The following is a 22,451-nucleotide window of genomic DNA, read 5'->3' on the forward strand; positions in this document are numbered from 1 at the left end:
CACCATGTGTAATCACTCTATTTATTTACATGAATATTCACTGTGTAAGGAAAGGGTGCTAAATCATTTCCTGAAGATTGATGAATCTCTCGTGTTCCAGACAGAGTCTTTTACGTTATCTGAGCGGGAGGTGGGTTGTCAGACCACTCATCAGTCTACCGAGAGAGTGTCAGCCTCCTCCAGAAAGCTAACCAGACCCGATGTTGCGCAGCAGGAGTGTCCATGTCGTAAAAAGGCCTGGCAGTGTGAGGGGGAAAACAAGCCCTATTTTTCCATCCTTCGCCTCCAAGCTGCGTTGAACAGCTCCGACCTTCTCTCTAGGCCCCAGGTTTGGCTGACATGGAAGCTCTGGCTTGCTCGCTGCCACCCAGCCATGTCGTGTGGAGCTGCGGGTGGCAGGAGTTCATGGCAAAGGCCAGAGCTGCCATGTTCTTCCCAACTCTCTCCGTGCTGTTTTTTCCACATGGGTGCTCCTACGCACACCGGCGTGGAGCTAGGTGAAGCAGAGGTGGTGTTCCTGTCAATCAGCATCTTCCAGAGAGAGAACAGGGATGGCAGATGTGTCAGAGGTCCTCCTAATGTCTTCATTCCCAAGGAACACAGTCATATATACCCGGGTCTGCTCCTGTATCTGCTCAGCCAGCTCCAGCATACACACAGACAGCTCAAGCTTCAGATGGTGGTCAAGCACAGACAGCCATTCCACCCTCACTATAGTATGCAGTATGCACAATTACGCAGTGTTTTGAGAGAGAAAAACAACGTCTAGCTGTAATGTCCTCGGAGAGGGCTTGGTTTGGTGGGTCCATTGTATTGTCTGGCAAATCTGGAAGTGCAGTTAGTAAAGCTGTGATGATTAAATGTCCCTTGGTAAGGCTCAAAGGCCAAAAGCAACTGGTCTCGTTGTTGGTCAGACTGTGCAATGGAAATACCCACAAGCTCAGAATTAGAGCGAGAAAGAGAGAGCTTGAATGAGAGCCACGGAGAGGCAGAACGGGAGACAGCGCTGCCAACTAAAGGTTGCAAAACCCATGTTAGTTCCTTTACACAGCCTTGGTACCCATTTGGCTGTGACCCATGATGCAAGGCTCCACCCCCAACCCAACAAATTCCCATGATGTTCTTTAAAACTGAAACGATCTTGGAAAAAGGTACATCCAGTCATCTCCTACTTCCAGCCCTAATTTGATGTGACAAAACAGCGAGAACAATGGGATTTGGTGAGATTTCCTAAGTCCGAGAAATGCAGTAAGAAAGAAAGCACAATTGGCAATCCAAAACAATTACGTCCGACAGCAGAGTCTCTAGTGGCACATTACGCTGGCACTGAATGAGCTGTGATATTTAAACCACGCTTCCAGGATATTGGCAATCTCAGGCCTTGATCAGACTGGTTGTTGGTTGGCAGCGAACACAGCTGGGGTTTCTGCGCGCTCTAAAGCCTGCTGCAGTGGGGTAAGGCAACTGGGTTGGTGGCTAGACTGTGTGTGTGTGTGTGTGTAGCAGTGGGGGGTCCATAATACACCCCGAGGGAGGAAGTTTTGAATGCAGCCTTGCTCCCATGCTGACCCTCTCAACACTTTCTCTCTTTTAAAAGACAGCTCTGATAGTCGCCTTTCAGCTCGTAATTCTTTCAGCCAGAGAGCGCGCTTGTGATACAAAATGACTGAATATGCTTTGGCTCGGGAATGTATGTTAAAACCGAGGTATTATGAAATGTGACTGAGGCGAGAGCATGACTGCACCGCATTCACACAGATTTGGCTGTACATAAAGCAGCACACTGCGTGACCGTTGTTACAAATCTTCCCTGCCGAGCAGTGGGTTGACACCCACAGACACTAGTGTGGGGGCCTCTTCTGGGCGGCTGATAAGAACCCCGGTGGATAACACTGGAGTTACTGCATATGGTTTATGGCTCATATCAACCCGACCATTAGCTGCTGAAAGGAGTTCTTGCAAAGCCCAGGAGACCCAGGAACATAATATATGGACACACAGAAAGGTATTATGCAACAAGAAGGCATTGCTAACGAACCAGCTACATCTGTAGTTAACACTGTGGCTCCCATTCCACAGGCCTCTTTGGAATCCAGGTGAAGTGAAGCTGCAAATGGGCTTCCAGTTATGTTACGTTGCGGAAAGTATCGTTCCCATTGTTTTTGGCTCTGATTGTGGTGTTATTTTCCCTGCAGTGTAGGGAAATCCCCCAGAACAGTGAGCCTTAAATTTGAAATTCATCAAGTGAGGCACAGTTTCTTAAGTAGTCCTGAGAAATTAGTCGGTAATATAGGCCAATAAATTAGGATTCTGAATTATGGTATACTGGGCGGGTTCTGGTCTTTTATGAAGTGCTGGAAATACAGTAGGTGGTTACACTCAAACTATAGAGTCTCTAAAACCAGCAATGAAGGCTGATTTCTTTACATATGTGCAAATTGCACGACTGAAAATAATTCTGTTTCTTTTCTCTCTGTTTGATTTCTGCCTTTATACTTGTAAATGTACAAAAACTTGTATTCGTAAATACTGTAACTGAGATATTGAGATACTTCTTTTAGCTAATGTTCAAATGTGGCCTAAGTTTAAAAGTTCCTCATATTTGCGCCCATAGCCGAAAGACTATGAAGTTGAAAGTCTGCAGTAAATTGCTACTAGGTGAGACTGACTCCAAAGACTGAGGTCCATAAATGTGGCTCTTTTAGAGGACCAGAAGGCCATGCTGAATCTGCTCCTCCTCCCCCAAATGAGACAGTTTACCCTCAAAACTAATGGTGCATTTGGACAATCCTCAACTCACAAAGTCATACATTTACAAGACCAGGTGGTTAGCTAAATGGCTAAAAAAAAACTTCACCTGACACCTGAATTTAAAGCATGAAGTGACACTTAACATAAATAAATTATTTCAAAAAATGTTAATGCTGAATATATCACACAGGTAATGTTTTAGCTTTTTACCTATCTAGTGTTTTGTGCCCAGTGCATGCTGGGATAGGCTATAACCCACACATGAGGCTGAAAAGGAATACTAAAGAATGTTTTCTTTCCCACCATTAAAAAGAAGATATTTCGGTCTAGAAGTAGCAGTATTAAAGCAGCCTTAAACTCCTTATCGGTCAAACTATCTGTGTGACTTTCCTGCATCTTATTGCTAGCTCACAGAGTAAAACATTTTCATCCCTCGTCTCCACCCACAGCTCTCTCTGTCACATGCCTCAGGAAGCCCTTCAGAAAAAACTGAAAGTGAGATTTCAGCCAGCGAGTGGCTGTAGTGTATAAACCTCTTGCTTGTCTAGCTCTTGTTTTCCTTTACCCAGGCAGTCCACACAAAAAGAAATTCTTGAATGAGATAAGATCACACAGACAAACTTTAGTGTAATAATAAGCAGCTGCTCTCTAAGTGATTTCAGGGCCTGTGTTTAAAAAGCTCATGATAACAGAGACGTAATGCCACGTTCCAGGCCTCTTTGGAAACCAGGAGCACACGGCAGCTCTGACCGTGTCGGCCGAGAACCCCTCACCATCGATTGTCCACTGTGCCTTTGAGTTCTTGCGTACCAGTTGCCTGTGTCAACTCGCAGAGAATATTCACTGACCCGACAATTAGCTTCCAACCCAATAAATATATATCCGTTTATGGAGGTTGGACGTGAACTGTTTAGTGAAAATGACGTGCAGAGCACAGCTGAGAATGAGGGTCAAATAGGAAACTGGATTAGAGAGCCATGACTGAAGCAGCGATCACATCAAAGAGGGTCTCGCTCTGAGATCTGATGCTACGTGACAATACAAGATGTTGTTCTATGAGCACTTTGTACGGAGATGGATCCAGATTAACTTGCCGCACATCAGGATCAGTTAAAGTCAAAACTCACCCAGCATGGGGATACAGCGGTTAGGATAGCAGGGTTAAAGTAAAAAAAAAAAAAAGAAAATAAAAAGACTTTTCACCAGAGAACAAGATGTCTTTCTCTTCCAATTTTCTCTGAGTCATGAAAATGGGGTGAAATGACTGTTACTGGTTAAATACTGCACTAGACAAGAATCTTTCAGAAAAAAACTGTGATCGCAGAAGAAGAAGAAGCCTAAATGACACAGAGATGCTGCAACATTTGCTAAAATATTGACAGTTTGGGAATCTTTACTTTCCAAATGAGATTAAAATCCAAAAGTATCTCTTCCTGTTTTCCATTCAGATAATGTTAGATTGAGATTTTTTTTAAACGTTTGAATAAAGGACAGTGTTGGACAAATTACATGAAAAATAGGGCCTTTATGAACTCCAGAGCCTCCGCACCCACACCTCACATTCTCTGTATTCAACACGGGTGGAAACAGAAAACGAGACCGTATGGTTTAACATGCAGCATGCATGCAGCTACGTTTTTGAGGTATTTACTAACCATCAACTGCTAGCTTAGCGATAGGATCGGTGACTGCATGCAGCTCTCCAGCAGTCCCGTCCCTCAGTGAAACCGCAGGGTTCTGAACGCAGGCTTAGCAGCGACTAACGTTAGCAAGACATCTAAGAACACACAACAACATGTAAGTACTCAGCAGGAGTCACGTTTTTCTTGTTAGAGGCTACCCTACATCCTCACACCAATGCCAAACTAATACCGGACTCATTGTAACATGTTACAATGAGCAGCATTGTATTGTATGTTCATACTCAAATGGAGCCACTGGATGTACTTGCATGTAGGTTGGCAGTGATTGGGTAAGCAGAATGGGTTGGGTTTTTTTCTCTCTTCCTGCGGTTGCTACATGTTCGCATTATTGGGCCTAAAGGTCCGGACGCCCTCCTCTGGGGCTTCATTTTAGTGCGTCTGTCAGGAGTTTGGCTCAGGGAACCAAATGAGTTCAAGTTCCTCTCTGTTTTCATATGAAACACTCAGCCAACACCTCGGGCTCCGAGTAAACCTATAAAGTCAGTCTCTCTCTCTCTCTCTCTCTCTCTCTCTCTCTCTCTCAGAGCATATTCCATGTTAAAATAAGGTTATGAGATCGGGGTGCTACATGAGGAGGAGAGGGAGACATTTTATTAATTGGATTTTAGAGTTATTCTTTAACGAGAATCATGAGAACGTTTCAATTTTTCACTGTTATTGTTTTAATACTAAAACATAATTCAGAGTGTGAGAGACCAAAGGTGTGGTCTGTTTCAAGTTATTAAACCAAAACAATGTTTTCCACAAAACAGTTGTAGTGGAAAAAAACAAACAAAACATTTACAACATTTACTGCAGTCCACAAGAGTACTATGAGCACCAATGAGAAGACTATTAGCAAAATACCTAATAGGGTTTTATCATTGAAACAATTATTAAAAATGAGACAAGCTTAGAATTAGATCATGTTTGCGTTCCTCATAAATAAACTACTAATCTTAAGTCTTAATCTTTGTTTGCTCCTCTTAATGCTTTGTTTGTCCTCATCAGACTTCAATGAAAGTACAGTTGTTGGTGGAGGATCTGGACACTTCAGTTGTGACTGGCTTTCTGTTCAAAGTCAAAAGCTACTTTGGCTGCCAAGAAATGACTCTGTCTGGTGAAATTCTCAATCCACGAGCCCCTGCAGACAGTCGACAAAAGGAGTGAGTTTCATGCCCTGATGCTAATATATAATCATCTTTGTAGTTCAGTTGATATTGAATGACATGGCCGAAAGGGCTGGTTTTTACATGTTGCTCTTAATGTGAAGATACAAGTCTGTAGAGTGGGTTTGGCCGAATCTTCAGTGCATCTTGGTTGCATTTGCACCTGGATTTCATGCCTTCAAACATCCCCGTGACTATAGGATGTTTGGTAAGTGTAAAGGGAGTGTTAAAAAGAAATGAGAAACGAGCTGCTAGTCTCTCTTAACTCCTGGGGGAGACGCTGCTCAGACGAGACTTCACCTCTTACATCCACCTGTGTGAACAGATGAGCCGTCCAAATTGCGAGGTATGTGTGTCTCCTCTGGGTAATTGACAATAAATTATGTGTTGTGGGAAAAGGGGAAGCTGAGGGCATGCGTGGTGGGGGGTGTTGGGAAAAGGAGGGGAGAGTGTGGGAGATCGGGGGGGTAGAGGTGGAGTGAGAGGAAGGCAGGGTGGGTTAACCTCAAGAGGACTTACTGGAGCACATGTTGAGTTCGGGGCTCCGCATGCCGTAGTATCCAGCTGGACAGTCGTGAAGACACTCCCCGTACTGCCTCATCCTCTCCCTCCGCAGGAACAGGAAGAGTTTGGGCTGGCAGTTTACGCAGCCGTTGTCCCTGGAGCACACCGAGCAGCCTTTACAGATGGGGTACGCTCCATAGCTAGCTGCAGGACAAACACAGTAGAGTAAACAGCAAAGGTGATTAATAAGAGGGAATTAGATACATGAAGGTGTCAGCATGCTTCCACCGATGTGCTTGTTGGATGGACAAACCCACTCACACACTCTTTATGATGTCCATTCAGGGCTGCCTCCAACCCATTTTGTAACAACGCTCCAACGAGCACGGCAGCTTCACACAGCGATTGGCTGCATGTGCAGAAGTGAAAAAGACCTCTTTTTTCATTCATTCATTCATTCAGTCACACAACTACTTGTCAATTTCATGTGTGTAAACAAGTGCAACACCATGAATGCCTCTGAGGAGAGATTGTATGAACGGTGCGCAGTTATCTCCATGTCATCATGTCTCACCCCTTTCTATTTTCCCGGCTTTTCACCCCTTCAAATGTGGTTGTTCAAGCTATCTGGCTTCCAAAGTTGACTAAGGCCCTGTACACCGAGGCAGATTTGCACAATGCTTGTCAATGGCCTTTCAATGAGCAACTAAAGAGATGATGTAGCATAAAAGTGACCAGAGATTGGTGGTTTGGTAATTGGATGCATCCATCCCTTGTGCCGAAGGAGGATTATTGCCAGTGCTTTCTTCTGTGTAAAATTGAAATTGAAGTCTACGTAGGTCCATTTTGTTTTTCAAATTTCCTGCTACTTGTTGCATGATGGTGACGTAAACCCAATTGGGGTTAGGGTTACTACAGTGAGCATAGCCCCTACAGCTCATTGTATGTAGAGGGCCTGAGAGAATGTTTTTTAAGATGAGGTCAGTGCTATTGTTATTTTTTGCTTGAGCCGCACTGGAAGACGCATCTAACATGGTGGGTCGGAAGGCTGTTCTAGTAACAGAAAAGCCGAATTCTGTTAGACCGTTGTATCATCACTCATCTGTGGATGGCCCTGACTTCACCCAATAACAAGGACGGGGTGAACTTGAGGCAACAGACTCAACTGTGGGAGGGCTGACCAGTAGAAGACAACCCGAGTACAAGAATAAAACCAAAACGACCATAATAGATATATCAGCAGGATGTCCACTAATTCATAGTAAATATGTTCAATTCAACAATTTGTCATTCATGCAAACTCTGGCTCCCCTCTTGACGTTCGAATGCTGATTGGTTATGAATGTGAATATTGCATTAATTCTGGTCAGAGCTGGCCTCCTGAACAATTGTGTTGAGACAGCCGATGAAAGGCCCCAAAACCGCAGTGGCTCTTGCCTCGGCTCGAGTTGCCTGCGGAAGACAAAGGAGCCAGTAAAAAGACAGTCCATTCCACAATAAGTGACTTTCAGTGTAAACTCCTTAGCGTCCCGTTTACAGGAAAATGTCCTTGGGCGAATCCAATCTCTCCAAACGAGAGACACTTCAATTGATCTAAGCCAAGTCTTAAATATCACAAGCAGGGACCGGGTAACAGCGCCGCTCAAACTGAGCGACCTACCACAACGCTTAATAAAACACTATGCAGCAAACTGGACAAACCCTGAGAGACAGAGCAGAGCATGCCTGCGTTACTGGCCGTGGATCCGCATATTAGATTTCTCTGAACTGATTCACCAAGACGAGAGTGAGCGCTAAGTGGGCCCAGTGCAAGCATCAGTTTGTAATCATGTGAAAATCAGTCAGCGAATGTCAGACGCATCTTTTTTTTCATTTCTTTTGCCGGAGTGCTGGGAGACCATCTTTCGAGAGGTAGTGCCGGCTCTGTCAAACTGTGCTCATTCTCTTGAAGCCGGGGTGCATGGAGGTAGATTAAGTGCTAATCAGAGTGTGTCCCTGATGGTCCTTAGGGACGAGGCTTACTGCAACACCCCCATCGATCACGGCAGCGCCAGCGTGTGCGCTCCAAGCCTATTCATCACGCAGACTGGGGATTGTTCATCTGCAGTCGGCACTGGCTCGGTGAGACATGGAGGAGAAATGAAAACCCCAAATTAAGATTAGTTTTTGGGTCTTCCAATTCTCAGAGGGAAATTGTGTCTTATGTTCAACTGTCAGTCCCGTGGCTAAGATATCATTATTTCTTATATGAGCTGTGCCAATGCAGGTCGTCTCTCAATTAAACACAACATCCTCAGAGTCAGTTGGCTTGTTGGACACAGGTGCTTTTTTATCAAGTTTACAAGTGGCTTACAGTACAGCTTATCAAATGTACAAATGTTTTTTTTGTTTTTTTTTACTTTCTGATATAGTTTTTAAGTCATACAGTCAGCCTTACAGGAATTGCTAAAATAATCTGCAGGCATTTATGTCTTGATATTTTTATATATCACACGTATAAAATGACATTAAAACACGCTAAAAACACAGTAAATGCCACTTTTATTTTAAAAAAGTAATTGCAGCTGTATTAAAAAGTATTTTTCTCGCCAGGTAACACCACAAATATAATTTCTCAAATATATCTCGTGTTTCATTCTGTCAGTCCTTCCATTCAGTAAAACTACACTGCAGCATTAGCCCAAACCTCACACTTAACCATATATTTCTGTAGCATATACAGTCTGGATGTGTTTACGGCAAACTGACATTCACATTAACTTGGTCACATTTACTCCCTCTGCCCTCGCCAAACTTGAACACAACACTGACAGAAAGGGAAAGCCAACTTGGCAAAAAGTTAAAGGACTGCGAGGCTGGAAAGCTTCCTTCTCCAGCCCATTTTGAGCGGGCTCAACTCTATAACTATTAACAGCGTGCTAACAACACTAACCGAACAATAATAGAAAAATAGAATCAGGGCCTGTGGTCATCTTAGATCACTGGCCAGTCAATCAGCAGGGAAATTACAGTCACTGAAAAGTCCCATCATGACCCTGGCTGAAAAATCCTGCTCACTCTTTGTTGTCAAACATTTGTTGTGCTGGTTGCTAATCTCGCAACGCGCAACATAATCACACGCCGCTTGAATGCAGCAGATCCCACATCCTGGAATTAGCGTACAGTTGGGGGAAGAAAAAGGGGGAAGGAAAGACTGTATACGGTGGAGAGAAACTCTTTTGGTGCTGATCTTGGGAGATTAGCTTGTGTGTGTGTCTGTGGAAAGGTTTGGAGGTTCAGGCCACAGGTATGTCAGGAAGGAGGCCACAATTCACAGTGTCTGGAGCAGCGCTGTCCAACTCACGTCCTACACTACCGGCATAATGTCTAGCGCACTTTACATCAATCTGTCGACCGCCAGCAGGTTTCAGCCATTCTTAAAGAAAACACTCATTCATATGAATGTGATTTTGGAGTACCAGAAGAAATATAAGAGTAGCTTTAAAGTACCTTTACAGCAGAGCAGAAAATGTAGGGGGAAAAAGTATTTGGAAGAGTCTTGAGAATAAAACCTTTTACCTCAGCATGCTTTATTGGCATGAAAATTGAAAACAGTTTGCCAAAGCATGTAGCGGCCATGTTTTTAAGTGGCACTGAAGAAGAGAAAATCAAAGGGAAATGGGTTAAGTGTTAGTTCTGAAGTCTCTATAGATCATTGCAGCTTAACGTAATTTGGCAGGAACATAAAGCTGTATGTTTAGTGTGCTGGGGGATGTGTTCTGAGTTATGGATGTGGTTTTTTGTTTTGCATATTGTGTCTTTCTCTTGTTCTCAAACAGCAGACACGTTCTACCCCAAGTCCGTCCGAATGCTAAAAAAACACGCTATGTGTCATGTTTCGACACATGCTCGACTGCCCTCTATGACTTCTTCTTCTCCCCACAAACCATGTAATGCCTCGGCTCTTCTCGTGTTTCTTCTGTCAATCAGGTTGAAACTGAGAGTGACCCAGACAGACTGAGAAGACGCACAGAAAGCGGTCACTGTGAGATTATGGATACCAGGTTTACCGTACGTGGTTTTTTCGAGACGCGCCATCCACAGTGCCACTCCCTGCACACGATAAACCGATGCAGTTTACGGTTTCAACCACGGAGCACATATTACGTGAAACCAAACAAATCTGCCGTTCCCACTTCAGACGCTAACTGAAGATCCCTCTGAGCCTCAAGTATTGTATTTACAAAAACCAGGGTCCATATGAACATCCCTGAAGAAGACTTTTTAAGACAAAGACGTAATAAGTGCCTCAATGTGTCATGTCTACAAGGCAGAGAGATGTTGCTCTTGTACATGAACCACATGAAGGACTCTTATATAGGACAATATATTGCGGCAGCTAGACTGAGGAGGATTGTGTGACAAATGCATTAACACAGGGAATCCCTTTGTTCATTTGCATTTACAAGATTCAATTTAGCTAATGTGTATGTTTTAAAAGAATATTTTGACATTTTGGGAAGTCGCTATCTTGACAACCAGCAGCCCGTTAGCTTAGCTTAGCAAAAAAATCTAGAGACGGGGGAAAAAACTAGCCTAGCTCTGTACAAAAAACAACTTATCATTTTTTCGTTTTTGGTTTTTACACAGATAAAACAAATTATATAAAATGTTATTTAGTGAGCTTTAGAGGTGCTGGTAGGTGTATTTTGTTACCTTTTAACAGAGCCAGGCTAGCTGTTTCCCCCCGTTTCTAGTCTTCATGCTAAGCTAAGCTAATCGGCTGCAAGCTTCAGTTACATATTTACGGTACAGGCGTGAGAGTGGTATGAATCTTCTCATCCAACTCTAACTAATGTTTTGGTCATCATCATCTTTGAAACAATTGCATTTGACAATTTACAAAAAGCATAATTTAGACCGTAAAATCTACATGACACGGTTAAATGGCCGTGCAGACATTCATTGATAAATATTTAGCATGTTCAGGTGAGGTTTTGGTCTTTGATTCACAACATGAAGAATGACGGCATGTTTGGAGCGCAGCACTTTCATTCTGCAGCCGTAGGCTTGCTGGGAGGTTTGCTCTGAAGCAGCTCAAGAGCAATTAGGGCCGCAGTGAGATCCAGCAGAAACCCAAACTCCGGCTCAGGTACGTTTTTATGAGTCCAAAGCAAGCGTGACAGACTGCTCTCAGGGCTGCCAAAAAACCTCCACATATACAGGGGGTTCCACCCACGGCCCGGCTAACTTCCTGCCTTCCACTCACCTACCGTTACCCATGAAATCATTCACATTGACCCATTCCAACTTTCTGCAACCTGAAACCCTAACAAGGCAAATTGCACATAATTTTTGTGTTTCTTTTAGAGCCCTGAATTTAACATTGAGAACAAGAAGACATTCTTACATAGGGTTTCACTGAAGCTCTTGCAGACCGACTGATAAAAAAAACAAAAAAACATTTTCCGTGCGATACTGATACTTCAGGTGTTTATATTTGACATCTGTATTATAATATGAGAATCAGTATAATTTAAACAACACAAACTGGACCGTATCTGATTTTTAATATAAGTTACTTAAACTTTTAGGAGCGTTTCCTTATGTTTCATGTTTTATGGACAAAATGGGATTAGGTAATGTCAAAACATTCATATAAATGTGTTGTTTCTATCAGATGTAGGATTTTCTTTTTTTTAAAAAGTGGTTACATGCCTCTTTCTCTCCTCTCAGCTGCTCACTTCAATCACAGACTTGCCCACTGAGCAGCTTCAGCGAGCACAGAAGATGTTTTCTTTCAGAACAAACCCCATCTCGTCATCACCTCTTTAACCTGCTACCACTACTTTTATAAGTATTATTTATTCCATCCCCTGTAAAAAATCATGCATATAGTTAAATGTTAAACATAAACTGAAATGTATCCACATTCGTAGATGATGATATTGGGCATAGAGGTTTATAAAAGAGGCTTATGATGTGGTCATTTTGATTAGACCCTAGTTTATCTCGTCTCGTATGATTTTAACACCACGCTAGATGGAAAATGATACCCACTGGATCGACTGTGTGTCTTGATTGAGGACTGAGTTGAGCTGGAAATGCAACAGACTTGAAGCAATATCATAACGCAGCAGTGGATTCCAAAGATAGCACATGGAGGACAAGAGCCTATATTAAAACACAACTGTTTCTATTCTCACAGTTCTCCTCCATTTCTCCAAGGGCCCCTGGTATGTAAATCTAATAATACAGACTGTGAATGCAACTAACCAGCAGCCACACTACCCATTGTTTGGAAAAGGCCCTTACAGTACAGCCCATATGAGAAAGTTTGATATCATCGCATAACACAACAGAAAAGGTATTCACTTTATTCACTACATCTATACTAACTGTAAATGTCATATGGTAAAGAGGCAGCGATGGCAAAACCTCAAGTCTTGGAGTTGCATAGCAGCAGCAGGTCAAGAAGATTTGTGCTCTCATGTGGAAAGCATCACATTCACCAACAGAATTATACGCTTTCCTCGTGGCACTGAGACAATTATTGTTTATTGTCCACCTCCCTTGTTCCCCCTAAATGATGGTATAAGCTTACTGCTGCTCCACTTTAGAGGAGAAAGAGAAAGCTTGGGAGAGGGAAAAGGGCAGATGCGGGACAGAGCAGCACTGCAGCCACCAGCCGACTGGCGGCAGACCGAGCCGTAAGAAGAAACAGCCGCTTTTCTGGATGCCTGTTCAAACCACCTAAACTCTCCAGGCTTACGCTCTTGTTGTTGTAAAAGGCAGGAGAGCCAACAGTGTCAAACCTCGCACTCACAGTTCACCAGCCGTTGTAATGTCTCAACATTGTTCAAGCTCGTTAAAAGCTGGTACATGGAAAATGACATCAAACCGCCCGGCTTTTCAGGCCCGTGACTTTATTTGTCATGGAACTGGAAGTTGCACTTAGCTCAAAGATTGCAGAGAAAAAACAGAAGGGGTAAGAGGGGGGGTATTTCGGGCCTGTGCGCTGAAGGCACATTTCTGCTCCAATTTAGCAGAAAATATGTTGGACTTGCCTCCGACTCTTTCCCAGCTGGAAATAGTCAGGTTTTAGGATCTACGTTTTTTCCCCCAGTTTACTTTAACAGATCATACTGTAAGCACATGTTTATAATTTAGGACAGTCCTGCTGCTTATAATGATTTTGCAGCTTGAGACTGAGCAAACACATTTGCTGTCAGACGTATTAGCTCGGCCAAAGTGTTCCTGTGACACAGATCCACCGGGCGAGGCGGGCAGCGCAGAGAGTTGAACCTTCACTTGAAAGGGTGGCGGTTTATATCGTGTATGGGTAAAACAGGCAGCCGCGGTTCAAACGGGCCACTGGAAAATGGGGGCCAATTTAAAGCTTCACTTTTTTAGTGCACAATAAAACAGAAGCTCAAGGTAATTTACTTTGGTGCGATTCAACAGGTTGAGCCACAGTCGCATGGAGGTGAGAAAACCACATTTGATTCATTGGATGGCCACATCACCATCATAAAAAGTGTTTGTTATTAAATTAATAGTTCAACACTTTGGGAAATACGCTTATTTGCTTTCTTGCTCAGCGTTCAATGAAAATATTGAGACAGTTCTCACCTCTACATATTAAATATGTGCTGGAGTCTCCACTGGTTGCCTGGAAACTGCTTACAGCCAAGAAATTGATTTTTAATTACATAATTCAACGTTAACATTATGATGTAATGTTTACTTGTGTGGACCCCAGGTAGAGAAGTTGCTACTTTGGTAGTGGCTAACAGGAATCCAAATAAATAAATAAAATAACATAATGCTAATGCTACTGTTAAGTACTACTAACTACTACTGTATTGCTATTGTAACAGTAGTAAAATTTGACAAAAGTCAGCTAACTGACTCAATAATGCTTGTTAGACAGATATATTAACCTGAAGTTTGTTAACATAGCCCACATAAGCTACAGGTCATAACAAACCAAGTAAGAATGTGACAGCGTAACGCGTTTTGTTGCTCATGAACTCAACTTCTACTTTGTAGGAGGAAGAATGTGTTATTCCTTCTCTCAAATGGTACATTGTCTCGCTGCAAGAGGATCATTTAGCTGGTTCGGTTCAAAGTTGCCAACAACTGTCTTAGTTTAGCCCACATTAGATCAATTTCTCTGTCATCTTATTTAAAAAAAAGTGTGATCCATTCAAACCGCTTAGTTGATTCCATAAAATTTAAGCTGTACAGTGTGTATTGATAATCCCTCTGTCCTATGTTGAACCTGCAGCCAGTCAGATAGAGACATTGACAGTGTTTCTGAGTCAATCTGGAAACGCTCTCTGCACCTTTCACCCATCTGTCCAGCTGAACTCATCATGGCCCTCACCCATGCACTCTTTCCAACTCTATATGAAGACCTTAGGTTAGTTCACTTCCTTATTAAGATCTTTATGATGGATTATGACTTAAATCCCCTGTCCTGGGTCAAATCCCACATCTGGATCCCCTGATGTGAGAGAGACCTCATGATTCCTGTTTGGAAAATTAGAAATATAAAGTGACCTAGCTGACCTAATCTCACGGTATGTGCCGCGGTTTTTTCAACACTTTCTGCCACAGTGATGGACACTTAAACCACTTGACCATAGCAGACATGTGACCGCCATGGAAAGCTCTATGGTCACATAGGAGGGGGAAAAGAACCCTGCGAATGACCTTGATGTGGTGGTCAAGTAACAGCATCGCCTCTTCACTGTGGCTTGCGGTCCCATAAAATGTTTTACAGTTCAGTCAGGCCTCGAAAACAACGGAATATCTGTTCACAGTCACTGTCAACAGAGCTTAAACAATGCGCTAAAACAATGCAAACCTCTAATCAGGTTAAACTTGTGTTCCAGTGAAGGAAAAGTCCATCCTAAAATACAGTTTAAAACACTTATAACTGCTGGAGATGCTGCATTTATAGGTCCGCTTTATTTTTGGTGGTGTATTTTATATATTAACAGCCAAATAAAGAGAGTAAATTGCAACACAGTCACAGTATAATGCATGAAACATCACACACTGAGTGGGATTTTCCCTTAACCTCTACACACGCTAAAAGACTAAATCTAGAATCATCATCGTTTTTTTTTATTATTGCTTTTTGAATCAACGCTTCCTGCTGAGTGGCACAGGTCACCACTCAGCATCTGCCTTTGATTCTCCGGACAGTGATACTCATTCATGGTTGGTCAGCGCAGGTGTAAAAGGACTTTATGACACTCAGGAATGGAAGCACTACGGGAGTTAGTCGATGACTCACGAGGATGGACTTTATCACTCTCTCTGGGCAGGCACTAGAAGATGAGCATGTGGTTTATGTTTCTTGCCAGCTCTTCCTCTCTCGTCCATCTTTATTCCCTCTTTCAAGGAAAAAAGGTTGATGTGTCTTGCGAAACGCCCAAGTAATTTTCTACTCATCTCCACCGTTTCTCAGCAACTCACACCGTACCTACAGTGTGGTGCCATGAACGCAACATGATCTAAGATCTGTATTTTAGCATCCAAGCAACCGAGGATCAACTAAGCACTTAGACTTTGCAGATTTAGTCAATATAAAACGTTTTTTTCAAAGGAAGTGAGATGATGAAATGATGACATTTGTAGTATTTCTGAGGATTGGACTTGAAAAATGATGTAAATTTGTGCCAAAAATACATTGGCCTTCAGCTGCAATGCTATATGGAGTATAATAAATAGTTTTACAGCTTTCAGTCGTGAGAGTCCAGAGATGATGCACGCCACATTTGGAAATGATAAGTTAAACTGTCCATGAGGTGTTTGCAAAATACAGTGCATTTTTTCAAGAAATTGAAATTATCAGACAAATTCATGGAAGGCCGTGCAACTAACGGAGCTTGTGCCTGAAAATGAGGAAAAAGAAGATATTTGTTTCTATGACGAGCAGTTGTAACCTATCTGGACTATTTTATTGATTTGATTTGACGAGGCATCAAAATAAAAAGGACCACAGGAATGGCAATAAATGAAGAAAAAGAACATTTTCAAACAAACTATGGTGGCAGTGTTGATGATGCCCTAGGAGATGTAGCTGAAACATTTTACTCCATGTTGGAAGTTTTTCATCCCAGGAAATCCTTTAATCTATGGGAAACGTGTGCCTCACTTCAGAGGAAAGATAACACAGACGGTTGTAAAGATTGTGATTAGTCTTTGTTATATCTCATATAAATCTGCTCAGGTGCCTGAAACACCCTATTTTTTTCCTCAAGTTCCAAAGTCTTTGACAGCAACCAATAAAATACAAACTGCAGATGAAGTACAAGCAGTGAGAAGCAAGAAATGAGAGGGCAAAGTTTAGAACTCTGAATATTTCAATATTTACACTCCCTCAAATCCACTCAAGCTGTTGGAGAAATGTGTTTTCCTCCAATAGAAAGAAGAAAAAGGAAAAAGGGTGGGTGGAGGAAAAGGTGGAGTGGCTCCGATTAGCCCACATGTTGGTAATTTATCACACATAAACCTCACACCTAATTTTCACACCTGTAGCTCAACGTGCTGGAAGTCTAGTAATTCACTCACTCACTCTCTCTCACAAACACACACACACACACACACACACACACACACACACACACGCTGCTGAGTGGGACCTGGCCGCGGGTTTCCCTCCATGCGGGGAGGAGGACCAGGACTTCACAGGCGAGGATCAGTGAAGTCAGCGGGCATGCTTGGCATATTTGCACCCCATGTAGCATTGCTCTGTCTCTCCCACCCTAACCCGTGTTCACTCGCCCTCCCCATTTGTCATCACCTTGACTAAACTCATCCCGACTTCCAGCTCACACATCTGAAAAACAGAAGAATTGGATGTGGAATTTGTCGTACTTGCCAGAAAGCGCAACATACTATAGCTGCAAATCCAGATGGGAGATACTCATCTTTTGTTCAAGTGTTACACAAAAACAGATTGTAAACTAAAAAAAAACTATAAAATGTTAATATCAAAAACAGTGTTCAGTGTGACTTTCTATCACTGATTGAAAGTGCTGGGAAAAGAAACCAAATCCTTCACTTGAGTAAAAGTAGAAAAAGCTGGACGGATCATAACAGTAAATTAGGAAGTGTAAAAAATCCTGCATTCAAAATGCTTACACAACAGTATTAATGTTGATTAATATCTATTAAATGAAGTATCAAATAGTAATGTAATGTGCAAGAGAAGTTAAACCAATATTTTTACTTTATTTTTTAGTAGGGGTTAAATACTTCAACATTTTGGGAAATACTCTCATGTCTGTACACTGAATATGAAGCCAACAGCTGGTTAGCTTAGCTTAGCACAGATATTAGCGTGGGACAACTTGCTGCCAGAAAGCTTTTCTAAATGTCAAACTATTCCTTTAAGCATACCTCAAGATTCTAAATCACTTCACAATACTGCTGACAATGACGGAAGGAGTATTCAGATCCTATACTTCAAAAAGTCACATCAGCAAAATATATTTAAAGTATAAAAAGTCCAAATATTAGGCAACAGAATAGATTCATTATTGTATTTACAATAAATGTACATATGTTTCTGGGAAATTATTACTGATGCATGTTGCAGCAAGGAGGAGCTATTTTTAACTACTTTATATACTGTCGCATGGTTTAATGTATACAGTAACACTGCATCATATTTTAGAGCACTTTTTAAAAGGATTTAGTGGAATAAAAAAGTTACACTTTTTCCTTTTAAATGTGGTTTGTGGCAGTATCGTTTCCCCTCACTTCAGCTAATCGGGAAGCAGCCTGAGAACCAGTTCCCAACCACATAGAAATACAAAAATATTTACTTGGAGAAACAAAACTCACTGGTGCCTTCACAATGAAAAAATGCCTCCTTACAAATAATGAACAAATGCCTTCTCAATTATAATTGAAATGCCTCCTCAATACTAAACAAATGCCTCTTCGATAATACGGAAACTGAAACATTGCTTTTTATTCTTTACCCCCTTTAAAGTTTCCCCAAACGAAGTAGACAAGAGGAAATGTGTATGAAGGCTGTTTCAATAAACAAATATACAAAATAAAGGCAGACTCTCTTGAACGAATAGCACTAAGATAAGCCCTAATGCAGGTAACCTAGTTGAAAGTTCTCTTTTAACCCTTTTAGATCACATCCCCGCTTACATTGTGCACCTATCTAACAATATATGCCAGAAATCTATTTCGTTGTATTCTTATATCAAAATCCTATCATGTTTTCTTCCTGTAAAACAAAATATGATGTGCTTACATAAGCTTGGACTAACCAATAATATCATTACATCCACCCATCAATCTTCAACTTTTAGCCACACAGAGCTAAGATTCATTAGCTAGTACGTCGGTTATGACGCCCACTTTTCAACGTTCAAATCAAATTCCTCCCAACGTTATGTCCCGCCTGTCTATCCTGTTTCACTTGGAAACACGTCAAGATACGGACGTTAAATACTCTCAAAATGCTGTTTCATCTGGACTTTAATATTGACTCACACCAGATTTCAGAACGCTCAAAAATCACTCTCAACCAGACAAACAAAACACAGCAAAGAAATCTCAACAGGCCTAAAGAGACAGAGCTCCTAGCTGACAATATCTGCCAAGATAAGGTCTGCAGTAAGTAAAGGATCAGAACGCCCCGGGTGTGCAATTCCCCACCTCTCTTAAGCCACTATGAAAGGGCTTCGTCACACCCTGATTGGCCAAGAGGGAAACGCACCAAGCTGCTCTCAATTATTATTTAGCAGCCGGCCCTCCACACGCTGCGCAACAGGTGATCTGAATAAACCTCCACTCAACTCAGAGGGACTTCAACATTCAGCCACAATGAATTGGGGAAAGGGAAATAACAGCAAGCACCAGAGAGTGTGTGACTGCTACAAGTAGAGGGATGAAACAACAGAAAATGGAAACACTGAAGGAAAGTACAAGTACCTCAACATTGTACTTAAGTACAGCACTTAGTTACATTCAACCACTGCTGATCGCTAGAACTCACATGGTTTAGCTTGTTGATAAAAGGCAGTTATAAAACATTTGCTGTTTGAGTCTGATTCTTATTTTATGAGGACAAAAATCCTGAGTTTCACATTTCTTGTTTGTTTGAAAGAAATAGAGGAACCAGGTAGTTAGCACGAGCAACCTAAACCAACTCAAATTTCACCAACAAGAGTGGGAAGGGGAAGGAGACGTCACACTGTTTGAGTGACCTGTGATCTGTGGGAAATACAAAGCTCTTAACATTAAAGATGGAGACAAAACAATAAAAAAAAGGGGGGGCAAGAAGTCGCTAACTGACTATAGCCACCTCCCTTCATACCGATATCGAGCAGGCGCGACGTGAACGCCCTGCTGCAAAGTTCTACCTCATTAACCCTTTAACAAGATATAACCTCACACCCCTCCTCGCCCACCGAGGCCAACAGGGAGATGTGAGGTGATCGCCAGGGTCAAAAGTGGAGTGCACCACAGGGGACAGATGGCAAAGACCTGGTCTCACTTTCACACATGGTGCCTGCCACAAAAAAAACTAAACATCAAAGCCTTATTCCCACCCCCCCAACCACAAAAAAAAAAACTGGGCTGGATCCAATATCTACATTAGGTCTCTCACGGGAAAAGAAGACAACTTTGCTTGTTTTCTCGCCCGACTGAAGTCTGTTTCCTACTGGAGAAAAAATGGCCACACCATTATTTGATCGTGGGTTAACTATTAGAATATTAGAATAATACTGCCAACAGTTAATATGTTGTTCCAGTTGTCTGTAAATGTGACCATGTCTTGATCAATAACTTGAGGATTATCCCAAAAGTGAAAGACTTTAGAGAGAAGTTCATCTGAGGTGTTTCACTGGGCCTGTGATATATCGTTTGTGTAGACGGGTATACTGTATCCAGATGAGAGCAGCCACCTTCTGCTCCAGCAGGTGTCTGGGTCACATCTGGCCTCGTGTTCTCACGCCACCACAAAACTGCACCTGAATGGCTGGCACTGCCCGGGCTTCCTAACAGGAACCGGCTTGTGTTGGCTCCAAAAAGGCCACACTCAGCCCTCAGGAGTGCACATTTCTTCCCTGCGGTACCCTTTGAGCTTTCATAAAGCGTGATGGATGAGTGGACTCCACAGGCCAAGATGGAGCACATAAAGCAAATATGAAAAACTATTTTGCTTTCAGTAAAAGTACTATATGCGCCTTACTACATGTGGAAACGTAATCTGTTGCCACAAAAAAAAAAGTGAGCTTTGGTATGCAGGTGAGATAGAATCAAACGAAGGTGTTAGATGTTGCAATAATAGGAACTTTTGGATGAAGAAACGGGGACGTGCATCCAAAAATCTCTGGGTGGCATGAGGTTGCTTAGTGTATCATTACGTTGAAGCAACAGATGCGTGGAGCTGTACCTGTCTTGTGTCTACACGCCACAGTGTTTACTGCTACAAATGAGCAGCAAATTGGGTTGACATGTATTGGCTGCTGTTACAACAATGTTCCCAAGAGCTGGATGTGCCAAAGAGCTGTGCAATAACTCAACCACAGGTCTCCTCTTCTCTAAACAGTCAGAAAAAAAACAATGTCTTAGATGCAATCTCTTGTTCTCCAAAAATAACACTCCACCTTTGAAGTTATGTAAGCTCCTTTTAAGAGTACACCGTCCCAGCTACTCATGTGCATATGCATGTGTGCCCTCGTGCTCGTTGGTGATGATAACCAGCCCCAAGTTGTCCATTACCCTTCACTACTGCCCATTACTGCACCAAGGCAGTACCATCTCTAAAGCCATTAGCTGGTAAACATGTAAACTACGTGTGACCCCTGTCCACTGATACCTATTAGTTATGACTCCTGCTGGTGACAGCTGTTTACACAGCTAAGGCCGCTGCTCCTGAGACCTGGCCCCGGTCCAAATAAAATAATATCCAGTTAAGGAGAAGTCAGCCAAGATGTAATACAAGTGCATAACTAGAGGGGGGGAAAGAGTGAAGGAATCTGAGTAATTTTAATGGACTTCTTTTTCTATTAAAGTTTTATACTTTTCTGTCTAGCATTTGTCTCTACCACAGCCTTGTTTCATTGTCTGGACCCTAAACAAGATTAGTGAGAAACCCTGATGGAGAAAGAAAAGTCACCACAATTGATGTCCTCTTTAACAAAAAGCAACATAAAAATGTGCTGCGTTAAAATCACAACACAGTTTACCAGTTTCACCCCCACAATTAGACTTCCACTCTCTCTTTTTACACTATGTGTGTGTGTGTGTGTGTGTGTGTGTGTGTGTGTGTGTGTGGATCTGTGTCCCGAGCCTGCATGGCGTGCAGCCAGAGTGAAGCACAGAAACATACACAGGCTTAAGTCAACACAGACAACAACAAGACAAACAACAACAACCACACGACTACTTGGTCAGACATGTTCTGTATTACAGTGAACAGGGCCGGGCCTGTTCTGCTGGATACTGGGCCCAATGACAGAGAGCAAGTTACAACTCAGATGACAATCAGTGACAGGTGAACAGCAAGCATCATCCGATGTGCAAGACTGACCGGTGGCAAAAGTTCAAATCAGCAAACTGTCAAATCAGAGAAGTGAACGCATTGTCATGGTAACCAATTACACCTGAGATTTTTCTGTATTTATAACATAAATAAATGAATACATTTAAATTGCGGCCTAAAGTGTCTTGGTAAAGTGATCTGATGCGTATGAAGGGCAAAGCCTTTAAGTCACATTATTTTCATACTCATCAAACCATTCAGGGACCCACGCTGCCCAGTATGGAAGCATCTGCGTTTGTTGATTCTTTACTCATTTATTCAGGTTTTTCCTTTAATTTGTCACCCGTCTGTAACCGTTGTGCAACCAAACTGCAACAACCGTGGAAGCAAACTGTGAGCTGTAATTGGATTGACAAGATGTTGTATCCACCCACAAAAGGCTGACTGTGAGAGGCGACAGCAGGTTTGGCCATTCAGTCTGGCTGCACTTGGACTGAATTTGCAGACCCTAACACTGACCATCCTAACCTTGAAGCTGCTCTAATAAACATTTTAGATTAACAATGGACTACGTGTGACATGGAAGGTGTCACTTAAAGTTTTGAACCCCCAGAGAATTATCAGTCTTTGCGGGCCCCCTCAGCTCTACTGGCCCTTTTAGCGTCTTTCAGCTCAATGTTTTGGTTTTACAGCCGGCGACTTCACAGTTTTGGTTCAGTCTTAGTCTGCGCTGTTTGTCCACGCTCAGTGAGGAGAGACGGGGCTAATGTGCTGCCTGACAACTAGGATGCTAGCCAGTTAGCTAGAAGTTGTGTAAAGACAGAGAGAGGT

The 22,451-nt window shown here is 42.4% G+C and overlaps 1 protein-coding gene across 2 annotated transcripts in view; it reads right to left on the bottom strand.

Moving 5' to 3' along the window:
- Window positions 1–22,451, bottom strand: part of rspo2 (R-spondin 2) — a 55,230-nt gene that overhangs the window by 25,314 nt on the left and 7,465 nt on the right. For both annotated transcript variants that reach the window (XM_070912518.1, XM_070912519.1), the window contains exon 2: window positions 6,122–6,310. In XM_070912518.1, the coding sequence (XP_070768619.1) occupies window positions 6,122–6,310 (189 nt within the window). The remainder of the gene's footprint in view (window positions 1–6,121; window positions 6,311–22,451) is intronic.

The sequence above is a fragment of the Enoplosus armatus genome, chromosome 9 (assembly GCF_043641665.1).
Source record: "Enoplosus armatus isolate fEnoArm2 chromosome 9, fEnoArm2.hap1, whole genome shotgun sequence".
NCBI lineage: Eukaryota > Metazoa > Chordata > Actinopteri > Centrarchiformes > Enoplosidae > Enoplosus > Enoplosus armatus.